This window comes from Crinia signifera, chromosome 1 (assembly GCF_055691185.1).
Source record: "Crinia signifera chromosome 1, ASM5569118v1, whole genome shotgun sequence".
Lineage (NCBI taxonomy): Eukaryota > Metazoa > Chordata > Amphibia > Anura > Myobatrachidae > Crinia > Crinia signifera.
In genome coordinates, this window is record NC_139217.1 from 282,422,777 (window position 1) to 282,435,155 (window position 12,379).

General features: G+C 39.9%; 1 protein-coding gene across 5 annotated transcripts in view; it reads left to right on the forward strand.

Moving 5' to 3' along the window:
* The window catches only part of FSD1L (fibronectin type III and SPRY domain containing 1 like), a 76,154-nt gene that overhangs the window by 26,521 nt on the left and 37,254 nt on the right, over positions 1 to 12,379 (forward strand). For all 5 annotated transcript variants that reach the window (XR_014473599.1, XM_083184956.1, XM_083184947.1 and 2 more), the window contains 6 exons: positions 604 to 699; positions 1,835 to 1,966; positions 3,692 to 3,793; positions 6,122 to 6,144; positions 7,605 to 7,726; positions 11,628 to 11,837. Coding sequence is in view for 4 of the 5 variants with exons in the window: in XM_083184956.1 (XP_083041082.1) it covers positions 604 to 699; positions 1,835 to 1,966; positions 3,692 to 3,793; positions 6,122 to 6,144; positions 7,605 to 7,726; positions 11,628 to 11,837 (685 nt within the window). In the remaining variant the exon portion in view is untranslated. The remainder of the gene's footprint in view (positions 1 to 603; positions 700 to 1,834; positions 1,967 to 3,691; positions 3,794 to 6,121; positions 6,145 to 7,604; positions 7,727 to 11,627; positions 11,838 to 12,379) is intronic.

Consider the following 12,379-nt stretch of genomic DNA (forward strand, 5'->3'; position numbering starts at 1 on the left):
ACACACTCAAAAGGTTGATTTGGGTCTAGGTTAACAGGATCATTAGGTCCACATGGTTTTTTGTGCTGACAGGCGGTATTTCATGCTCTACCATCCACTAGAATGTGGCTGGAGAATAAAATAGTGTGCCGTGCAATGCGGTGCACCGATACGGTGTCCATGTCAACTGTGTCTTCATTCGGGATAAAAAAGTGAAAAACCCATGTCGACTGACTGTTGACCTAATGCTTGCGTCAACCTAATTACCCCGTCGACCTAGGCCTATGTTGACCTTTTTAGGGGGTCGACCTAAGGCCTGTTGACTTTCAGTGGTTTACCCAATGTATGTCGACCATCCTGTGGGCGTCCCTATGAACCACACTAGTTTTGTGGGATAATACTCCATGTGCAGTAGCAAAGCATCACTCAACCTGGTAAACATTGGTAATGGCTGTCACTCTGAATAAGGCCCTAGAAGATTTTTGGTGTCATACATTTTATGGAGTTATTTCTTGGCCTTGATTTATAAGTCATGAAGACCGAGAAAAAATGTCTACTTTTAATTCTACAACAAAACAAGTGTGCTATTTTTAATTTGTTTCTTTTCACTTGTGTAATCTATAGGAGGCTTTGCAGAGGATCATCACAACTCTGGCCAACAAAAATGATGAAATCCAGAATTTTATTGACACGTTAAGTCACGTACTAAAAGGCGTGCAGGTAAGGTATCAGAGCGACAGACTATATGACATGTTTATGTTCTCCTGTGCCAGTAATGGTACAACAAAAGAGTGTTTGTATCCAAGTGTGAGCTCCGCTTCATCAAAGTCAGTGGCATCAAAGCTAAACATTGCCTTCATCTCGTAGCTTAGTAGCAGTACATAATCATGCATCAACTGCTGAAGATCACATTAAACTACTGTAATACAGGTCATGGCGTGTATGAGTTACAGACTATTTCTTCTCCTACTTATGAAATGTTAGGATTCCAAAAGCCCAATACAGACCATATTTTAAATTACAATAGCAATTTTAAAAAACTGGATACGACAAGTGGATAATGGATGGTAAAAAGGGAAGTATGGAAGGTAATAGAAGAAAAGGGAGAGAGGGGGGCCACAAAACAATATCGGAAGGGTAAATCTACAATGAGCATCCAATAAAAAGAAAAGACCTCAGCATGGAGGTGTAATCATAGAAGTGAAGAAAGATCAGAGTCCTTACCCATGGGTCCACATATGAAGTTAACACTCAGGAAGAAAGGGATGAGGGACTACACTCAGCAAGCCAACTTGGGTGAAAATGTGTCCCCGTCATGGAGGTAATAAGTTATTTCACTGCAACAAATCTGGGATCCAGTGTCACTAGGAGTGAGTTCAATGAATAGGCAATGAACCAAGTGACAGAAGGGGACAATATTAGCACAGGTTCACCATATATGGATCATCACTGCTGCATCCATACCCATGCCAACAGTAGGATGAGGAGAACAGTAACATTTTAGTTAGTGCACTCTCTTTAATTTTAGTTGCAATAGAAGTTTTGGCATTGCTCGGTCTCATGTCGTCCCAGGCCTAATCTCCTGGAGGAGGTCCCAGGTCTCACTCCCATGGAGTCTCTAGGAGGGTAAGGTAGAATTGAGAATAATGGCATAAAGCTGAGAGATCAAGCCCTTTGTAAACAATGCCACTTACCTAAGACTTTCAAAGGGGGTAAGGGCTTGGAGGACCAGGAGGGAGGGTATGGAGTATGAAATAAATGATGAATTTGAAGGAATTCAAAGGGGTTAAGTATCTGGGATGTGGTTTTCGGTTGTAGTGTGATATGATTTTGTTTTATATTATTACTTTTACAGTCAAACTCCACCAAAGTGCTTTCGGAGTTGGAGGAAGAGTTTGACAGTCTTTACTCTGTGCTGGATGAGGTGAAAGAGAGAATGACCAACAGCATAAAGCAAGAGCAGGCCCACAAAACCCAGGAATTACAGGTGAGAGTACACTGTATGTTACTGTGCATTCCAAATCATGTAGAGCATCTCTCAAGGCATCTGATTGGTTGATGTATTGGAACTGGAGAGTTAAGTCGAAATTAGAAAACTACAAAAAAAAAAGATTTATCTGGATGGTTTTGGATTCAGCTTCCCATTAGTGAGAGCAATCTTTAGATTTCAGTGTATGCATTTCTCTAATGGTTCTCTTCACAATTGGAATGGGATTTAAGATTGTGTACAATTGACAATGAAGGCACAATTCTTCAATGGAAATAGAATAAAACTCCTGTGACAGTTATTAAATGCAAGTTCCCGTGTGTGAGCTTTAAGGTGGCATGCATATCATTAATAGATACTTACTCCCAATGCTATATGTCATGTATGACTTCTCCAGGCATGTTTATATTAGAAGGTTCTCTGATCAACATACTTTTCCTTGTGTCTCAGCCACTGACAACCTTTGTATTTTATCATCAGTTCCTTTATGGCAGGGACTTGTCCAAGAGGAGCAGTTTTTTATTTATATATATATATATATGAGAGAGAGAGAGGGTCGTAGGGAAGGCACTCCAGTTCAATAGGTAAATGGCTCCGGTGCCTGTGCAAAAGGACGCGGACGGCCTGTCAATAACAGAAGGTAGCACGCACCCACGGAGACTTGGAAAAAACTTCAAAGACTCAGATTGCTGTCAAACGTTTTCGATGCTTTATTGCATCGTCATCAGGATGGTGGGTGTGTGCTACCTTCTGTTATATATATATATATATATATATATATATATATATATATATATATATATATATATTTACTGTTATTACCCTTTGAGTGCTGAGACAAGTGTAGATTATCCGCTAAAAATTCCAGCATCACTCACATTTGTCATATAAATCCAGAATAATAAATATTTTGTAAAAAAAAAAAGATATTTTCTATATAAAGTAAACATTACAGGTCATTATGATGAATAAAAATGTTTGCTTGGCAAATTTCACCCCTTTTTTGACAAAATCCACTTGGTACTCAAAAGGTTAGTATTATATTTTTTGTCAGTAATATGGTTATTCTTTTAATGGTAAAAGGGAATAAATCAGATCATTACATGTCTGTACTATAACTGTGCTAGTGTTCATTCTAGCACCCTGCATCTTTCAAAGCCTGCAGTTCCTCTTTCCTGCCTGTGGTGTGGCTGTCTACTTCGAGCACAATATGGTCTGTTTCTTTACACTGTGATACAAACCAAAGTCTCTTATAAGCACCACAGCAGAGAGTGACACCCCAGGCAGGAAAGAGGAACTGCAAAGCTTCTGAAAGATGCAGGGTGCTAGAATGAACATTATGTGCCAGATATCATGTGGTAGTTTTTCTTGAGCATTTGCAAAATCACACATTGGAGGTATTCAATTGTAATTGTCTCAGTGAAGGCTATCCAATTTGCCCCGATAATCCCGGTGTGAGCTGTGGCTTATCTGGAATTTTGTTCTGCTCGAATCAAACTCCCTGAAAGCAGCCCATTTCTGAGCAAAAGCCGACTGTAGGCGTTGAAAAAATATTGGGTGCCAAAATTGAAAAAAAAAAAAAGAAATCGGAATAGAAACAACGAGAGTGAAAAACAGACTTTTTTGCAATTTACCCGATGTTTCTTCAGGGCTAATTGGATACCCTCCATTTTTGGTAAAAGCACATACTTACCATTGCACGTTCTTATCTCCATTTTGTCCTAGAATCAGCTGTCCCAGTGTACAAATGCCCTAGAGAGCTCAGAGGAACTATTAGAATTTGCTTCACGGAGCATGGACATAAAGGAGCCCGAGGAGTTCACCAAGGTACAGAAATGCGACTTTGAAGGGAAACCTTAAAGACATTTTTCTTGCATTACTCTGCACATGTAGAATGGTAATGTGCTACTCAAAGCAGCATGAACAGCCTCTATTTGAGTGTAGCTTAAATGTTGCTACGACCAGCATGTTTGTTTATCAGTAGACATATCCTTGCTGAACTAGATTTCATTACATATCTATGCTAACACAGCTGTGACACGGACCAATATTTAATGAAAACTTCAAATCAAGCTGTACTTACTTCCATTTTGTAACTGTTTGCTTGTATTTCAGCTTGGTTAGCAAAGCAAAAAAAGCACATAACTGGACACTACCATGCACACTACAGATGGGACAGCTGTAACGTGCAGAGAGTATCTGGGGTGTTTTGGCAATTACAGAAAATATAAGGGGAATTGTCTCATACCTTTTAAAGAGTACAAGTGCAGGTGTTGTCCATACCAACCAATCTGATTCAAGCTATCATCATTTTTTATTTTATTTTATTTACAGTTTCTTATGTAGCGCAGCAGATTCCGTTGCACTTTACAAATGTTGACAACACTGAAAGAACAAACTGGGTAAAACAGACAGACATAGAGGTTGGAGGTCCCTGCTGCAAGCTTACAATCTTATGTTGTAAAGTCTCAGAGCCAGATGCACTAAGCTTCAAAAGTGATAACATGGAGAGTGATAAACAACCAACCAATCGGCTCCTGTCTGACATTTTTCAAACAGTCTGTGGGTTGACCCCTTTCACACCAGCCAAGTCCCTGCGTTTTCTGGTGTGAGGTGGAAGAGGCACCGCTGGGAGGGCGCCTATGTGCAGCAGCCGGTCCGGGTGGAGGGGTCCAGGCAGCGGGGGCTTTGAGCTTGTAGTGCTATTTACCGGGCGGTGGGGCGGGAAGCGCTGCTGAATTTGAAAACATTTTTCAAATTCAAACAAAATTTGAATTTTGAGAAGACTGGCCAGATGCTGATTGGCTGAGAGCGTCCAGCCAGTCTTTTCAAAATGTTTTCAAATTCAGCAGCATTTCCCACCGCGCCGCCTGGCAAATAGCACTACAAGCTCCCAGCTGCCGCTGCCTGGAACACGCTGCACGCCGCCAGACCCCGCTGCCCGGACACCACTGCCACATGGGTCAGTACCTTTCACACCAGCCAGTAACCTGGGCTGGTCGCGAGAGCAACCCTGCTTACTAGCAGGGTTAAAATCCCGGCTAATTGGGAACCTTTCACACCAGCGCTAGTCGAGGGTTTTTCCCGGGACAACCCCGGAATTTTGGCTGGTGTGAAAGGGGTATAACCCAAATACATCAGTTAAGCTCCATGAAATGTGATAGGGGTATATTAAATAAAGAATATATATCAAACCAGACAGCACCTGTAGTTAGCATGTCATCAGGCCATTAAATAAAAGTCAGAATCCAAAGGTGAAGACATTTTACATATACTATTAAAACGGTTGAAACTTCTATAGAATTCTCACAAAGCCACAAGTGCCCCCTCCTCTCCCCCAAATTGTGCTAAGACTTCATACTCCCACAGTACCAGGCTTGGATTTAAGGAGCATTTTCCTTGTCTCAAGAGACGTTATAATCATTCCTCAGTCAATAAGAAAAATTAAATATCACTATTAAATAATTAAAAGCCCAAATGTAGAGGCAAATCTGGTAGTAGTAGTAGTAGAAGTAGTGTATTGGTCTCCTTATCCGTTAAATGTGTCTGGTTGTTAATATCCTGCAGTCAAACAGAAGAGAGTGAATAGATCAGTAAGTGGCATTGAGAAGCAGTGGAGCGTGGTGGTGACATCACAAATCACATCACAAAAAGCAGTGACAAGTAGGAAGAATGGCTTGCAATACTTTCCACGGGAACTCCTAGTCCATACAAAGGAATATAAAGAAAGGGCACTGCTCCATAATGCACTGATGTGTGCAGTGTGGATACAGTACATTGCCATACGTCCGCCTATAATACTTACTTTTGCTGATGCCTCATGGATGCAAACTCTCAGTTATGCTACATTGCTGTTTTTTCTTTTTCTCTCTAATTTTACTTTCTTTGAATGTCAATGTTATACTACAGATGCTTGTTTAATGTATTCTTTTCTATTGATGATTGGCACCTGATGACTGTTCTAACGCCTCATTTAACACCAGCACTTTTGTTGTCTTACTGAAGAGCTGGCTTGCATTATGATCACTTATGTGTGCTATAAGGAACGTGTGTGTGGGGAATGTTTATTCACCATAAAGTCCTGCATGGAGTTTGCTGCCCTTTATACTTGCATGGAGACACTAACTCTGCTCTCTCTCTCCTTCTTGCACCAAGGCTGCCAGACAGATCAAGGATAGGTACAGTACCAATCCTCTTCCTTCTACTGTTTTTCAGAAATATCTTTTTATCCCCTAGATGTCTTGATGTGTTGCATCTGTTTTAGAGTATATTTTTGTTTTCAATTGAAGACCGATATTTAGGAATGCTGACCAGACAATGAGATATTTAACAAAAATATTACTATAGCTTGAAGATTGTGTCTAAAATATCTTGGAGTCATATTGTTAGGACCATATGTTTGTATTGTCTTTCAGCATTTCCTTTAATGTTACCGTGAGTGTTCTGCTGCTTTTTAAAAATTTATCCCCACAAACCGAGCACTTATTGGGGATTAGGCACACAAATCAAAGTCCTTTATTAGCAGCCCCTGGAGACCCCGTTTTTGGGAACTTATCCCAGATCCCATGTGCTATTCCCTGAAATAGGTTAAAACAGGCTATAATTGGATTGCACAGGGTATAATTGGATGGTACTAAAAAGCCCATTTTTAACATGCGTTATATTAGTGCATGTAATTGGATACTCCTTGTGAAGAGGCAGATGTTACATACTCCTCAACTTATTTAGACCTTCCTATCACTGTGTTCTTTAAAAGATGAAATAGAGCCCTGTTTAAAGTATTGAATACTGTCTTATACAAGATGGAGATTGATTTTAGATAGTGTGACGAGCCACCGAGCCTGAAGCGTGGCGAGCGGACGCAGAATATGAGCCAGAAGTGTGGTGAGCGGACGCGTAATACATGTAAAGTAATTCGTGTCCCCACTCAGGGCTCGCTGCGCTAGCCACGCTTCGGGCTCGGTGGCTCACTGCGCTCGCCACACTATCTAAAATCAACTCCACGCCGACGTGGATAGTGGGGGTATGAAAAGATCGGAGGACGCGCATTTCCCTTGAACCCAGTGTCCCGAACTAAAGATGTTGACGAAAGATATTGATGACAGACGAAATATCTAGCTACAGTATCTAGGCTCTTTTTGAAAGATATCCAAATTGAGCTGCATGCACAGTTGACGAACAATCTTGATGAACAACTGGCGGGTATGCGCATCGTCGTTCGTCTGTTGTCAATATCTTTTGTCAAAAAAATTGCACAGTGTGTATGCACCTTAAGTGATCACCATAGTAGTTTTATCTGATAGCAACTTATGTCTCTTTCATTTGTAAAGTTTTATTTCTATATGTTCACCTTGGAAGTGGCTGCAGGCCTGTCTACAGTCTCACAGGACATTTCTACAATATGCGACAGGCCCTTTGTAGTACAGTTACATATTTTCAGCTGCATGTGAGATATGACTGAGATTTGAATGACCCTGAGTTGATCCATGCATTCTTCCAGTTGCTATAGAACAGATCTTTCCGCAAAACGGAATTCTCTGAATCCGTCACAGAATGCACAGATAGAAGAGCCCTAATGATAAAGCAGCATATTCATTGGAGACTTACTACTGCTTACTGTGCTACATTTACATTGTAGGGTTACAATGGCCGCTGCTTTCCGCCTCTCACTGAAACCCAAGGTCAGTGACAACATGACGCATTTAATGGTGGATTTCTCCCAGGAAAAGCAAATGATCCAGACCTTAAAATTCTTACCAGGTAATGTGTTGTGTAACTAAGTAGATTTATTTATTTGTCTGGGTAGTGCAGTAGTAATTTTTTTGTTTCCAAAAGAATATAAATGGCCGCCAGTCATATTTTATGCCATGGTGCTTTGAGAAAACTTAGTTCATTGCATTGTGTGTTTCCCAAAATCTTTAGTGTAAACACCTTTTTTTACATTCAGTACATTTTCTTTTCTACCATCAGATTCTTTATGAGATTACCTAATAGTCTCCTTATGTTATCTCTTACTTCCTTCACCTGTACAGATGTGTCCTCATACACTGTGACACCAAGTAGCACCTCGGCACGCCAGGATTCCTGCGACTCAGATACACAAAGTGACAAAACTACATTACTACTAAACACCGACCAAAGGGACTTGTGGGAATTTGCAGATCTATGGGGTACATTTACCATTAATGAAGACGGGATGTTGCCCATAGCAACCAATCAGATTATATCTATTATCTTCTAGAAGGTGCTAAATAAATAAGAAGTTTGAATCTGATTGGTTGCTATAGGCAACATCCCATCTTCAATAGAACTCCTATCTGAGTCTCAAAATGCGATCCTGCCTCTCTGGACCTTTCTGGGCGGCTTAAGGGGGGATTGCGGGGCACTTCTCTGAGGAGAGAAGTCACAGGAACCATAAGGTTCCATCTGCTTGTATTGCAGGTAAATTACTAGAGGAAAAACTATGCTAGTTTTTGCTCTTGCATCTATAATTTGACTTATATTAGTGTAATTGATTCCAAAGGAACTTTAATGCTTATTAAATCTCGCCCAAAGTGCCAAATGTAGCTAACTCAAAAGTAGAATGCTAATGGGTTGAGTGAGAGAAGTAATTAAGAATGGCTCCAGCTCCAGCAATAATCCTGTTCTGTGAAGTATGTTATGCATACAAAATAGTTTAACTGTATGCTTGTTAGTTTTAGTTTACATGGCACAACTAAATATTTCATGATTTCAATCAGGAGTTCTTTGAGACTGAAGAAAGTAATGTGAGTCTTGTTAATTGTTTATGGGTATACTAGTCACACAGCTGTGTAGAGTTTCTGTCCTGTGGTCCGCCATCTTTGGTTTCACTCTTTATTATGTTAATGGTACTCTTAAACAAAAACTAGCCCAGTTGAATACTTTGTTTAATGTAACTGTGGCTGGGAGAAGCAATTTATTTTGCTTGTTACAGAAATCATGGCTGTAAATCTGCCTTAGCCTGCCATAACAGAACAGTTTTTATTCAGAGCGTATATGCAGTGGCTTCCAGTTCCTAGACACAGCATCCTGCAGTGGACGTTTTTTTCTCCAATAAACCCTGCCAGGTCAATAAGTAATAAGCAGAGGCCTCAGGACAGCAATTAGTGATCTGCAGAGTTATTACCAGTGGTGCAGAGTTGTATGTCCCATATATACTGTGATATGCCAACATGCTTGCACAAATGTTATGCTGCTATACTAAACTTGTAGCTATAGAATGAATCAGTAGAAACCATAAACTGTGTCTTGTTCTGCAAATCTCACAGACTTGATAGTACATGGTGATCAATGTGTTAGGGGCAATATTAATTTTTTTTTTCTAAAAAGGCCTAAATATTCTCATACTTTTAAAGGGCTTAAATAAAAATGTAAATAGCTGCTTTGTAATATACAATATATTTTTTTTAAATGTTGTTCAAGTTTAATATCTCAAAAGAAAGCTATATACATCTGTTACTTATACTTGACTTAATTGGTGTAGCATTTATAGAAAACAGATGTGTTGGACATGTGTGTGTGTGTGTGTGTGTGTGTGTGTGTGTGTGTGTGTGTGTACAGGCCTGCGGATGTAGCACAGTCCCTGTACACAGCAGTGGATGTCTTACAACTATGAACAGCCCAGTTTCTTAGCCAGTGGAGTTTTTTTTGTGCATGCTTGTACAGAAGTGTCTTCATACATCATATACTCCATGCACCTTGAAATGCCTGGCATGAGTGTGCTAACAGTTCCCGGTCAGCTCATGTAGGGTGTTTTGTTTTTGCCAATGAAAGCTTATTTCGCATCACTATGCAAATAGGATGCACAAATAGCTTCTGCTGATTTAAAATGATATATAGCATGTCTATATTCTGAGTGCAGCTGTATCTGCATATGACATATGCTATGTTCCAATGATTTCCGTTAAAACACTGTAACAGCATTTCATATGCAGATACTAGTCACACAAACAATATAGGCCCGTCTCATATCGTTTTAATCAGTGGACGCTGCTTGTGCATCCTATGATTTTTATAGTGATGCAAATAAGACACTTTTTAACAGAAATAAAAGTTTCTACTAAAGATGATATGTGCCACTGGGTCGCACTACAGCATGGCACAACTCTAGCAAGATGCTAGAACAGTGGTTATATTACTGTGCTAAAGTAGTTTTGCATTGGAGCTCAGTGTAAAACTACTGTCTTCCACTGTGGCACTCTCACACAGTACCAAAATGGATGTACACATGCTTCATAGTAGTCTTGCTACATAAATTAACCTTGCCTTGAAGAGTAGCAACAGTCTGACCAGTATTGCACTCCAATCTACATGGCATAACAGCATTAATGTGTTGTTTTTTTTAAGAGGATGGGCAGCTACTTATAATTCAGTGATGCCTGCTTGATAATAGACTCAAATATGTGTGCTAATTTCAACACATTGTTCAATGTATCACAAAAAAGCTCAGTTACAGGTTCTAAATTGAGTTTTAATCACTGGTATAGAAAATGAGTGGCAGGGCATGGCAGGGTTCTTTCCATAACAGCTGAGCAGTTAGGTGCCACATATTAAATACCCCTGCTTTAGCTGATCCAAGTTGTTTGAAAGTTGTTCTTCAGTGAAAAGATACTAAAGAAGGTGCCACACCTTAGAAACATATTACAAGATTAGTAAGCCCGCTCAAAGCAAAAGTTTTGAAAGCTAGTCTCTTACCTTCTGTGTTTGTGCATGTGTGAGAAAGAGATGTAGTTTCACTCTATGCCAGCAGATGGCAGTGGTTCGGAAACTCCCGGACACTAGATATATAGATAGATAGATGATGTGTCACCAGCCAGTCATTATCTATAACGAACCTTTACTTTTGTCCATGTTAGCATCATGACATTGGCTGGCCTAGATATTTCCAACCATTGATTAAAAGCAGGCTTCACAAGCACCTACTTAAATAATTGAGTATGTTTTGCTACTGATGATATGGTTCGTGTTCTGCAGCAGTGCCTTGGTTTATGCTGAAACAGAGGAATGGCTATTGTTTTGTCCTCTGTGGTAGAATTGATACCACAGCCTGGCATATTCTTTAAGGAATTACTTAATATTATTTTGATTTATTTTAATTTTAAATCTGGTATGTAATTACAGGTGTATAATTTATCAGCTCCACCAAGTCATTGGGGCCTCAGAACGTCCATGTACTCTATTAACTGTTTCAGTAAAACTGGGTACACACCTTTGCAATCACTCGGCTGATCAGGGTAAATTATATCAATCCGCCAAGTAGTGTGTATCTAACATGATCTCCTATGGCCCCTTACACACTAAGCAAGAAGTAGCTCACTGTGTATGCTCTTCCATGGTATTAGAGGTCAGCATCTAAAATATTAACCAGAACAAAAGATGTCATCTCAAATGTATGAAGCTTGGAGAAGTGGTATCTATCCCCATAAAGAACGTTATTTGCAAGGTGATCATTTTCCAGCCAATCAACTACTTTCAATTTACATATTGGACCTGATTGGCTGGTACATTATCACCTTGCACATAATGTTGTTTATGGGGATAGATACCAACTCTCCAAGCTTTAGACATTTACCCCACAGTGAATTGGTCACTGAGCACGACTAGTGGAATCATCCCCTCTTTAATTTATTTATTCCTTCAGTTCCCAAAGCACCAGAGATTGATCCAGCTGACTGTATAGTGGCTGACAATTGTGTGACAGTGGCTTGGCGAATGCCTGAAGATGATAACAAAATCGACCATTATGTTCTGGAACATAGGAAAACAAACTTCGACGGTCTTCCAAGACTCAAAGATGAGAGATGCTGGGAAATGGTTGATCAAATAAAGGGAACAGAGTACACACTCACTGGTAAGTGTAACATATCTGTGGGGTCTGCAGGTATGTGCTGATTACTATAGACTGTGTTATGATAGAGCAATGTATAAAGGTATACAAAGTGAGATGTAGTCGTTTGGTTCGCATTCATAATATCAAGACCGTGTTGAGAGTTAGGGTGCATACACACTGTACAATTTTTTGACCAATTTGGTTGAAAGACATTTCCATTGAACCCAGTGTCCTGGACTAAAGATGTTGACGAAAGATATTGACGACTGACGAAAGAAGAAAGATCTAGCTACAGTTTATAGGCTCTTTTTGAAAGATATTCAAATTGAGCTGCATGCACAGTTGACGAACAATCTTGATGAACAACTGGCGGGTATGCGCATCATCATTCATCGTTTGTTTGTTGACAATATCTTTTGTCAACATCTTTCGTCCAGGACACTGGGTTCAATGGAAATGTCTTTCAACCAAATTGGTCAAAAAAATTGTACAGTGTGTATGCACCTTTAAATTGTCAAAATGTCAAGGGTTATAGAGTGTGCTCACCTGGTGGATCACTGTGA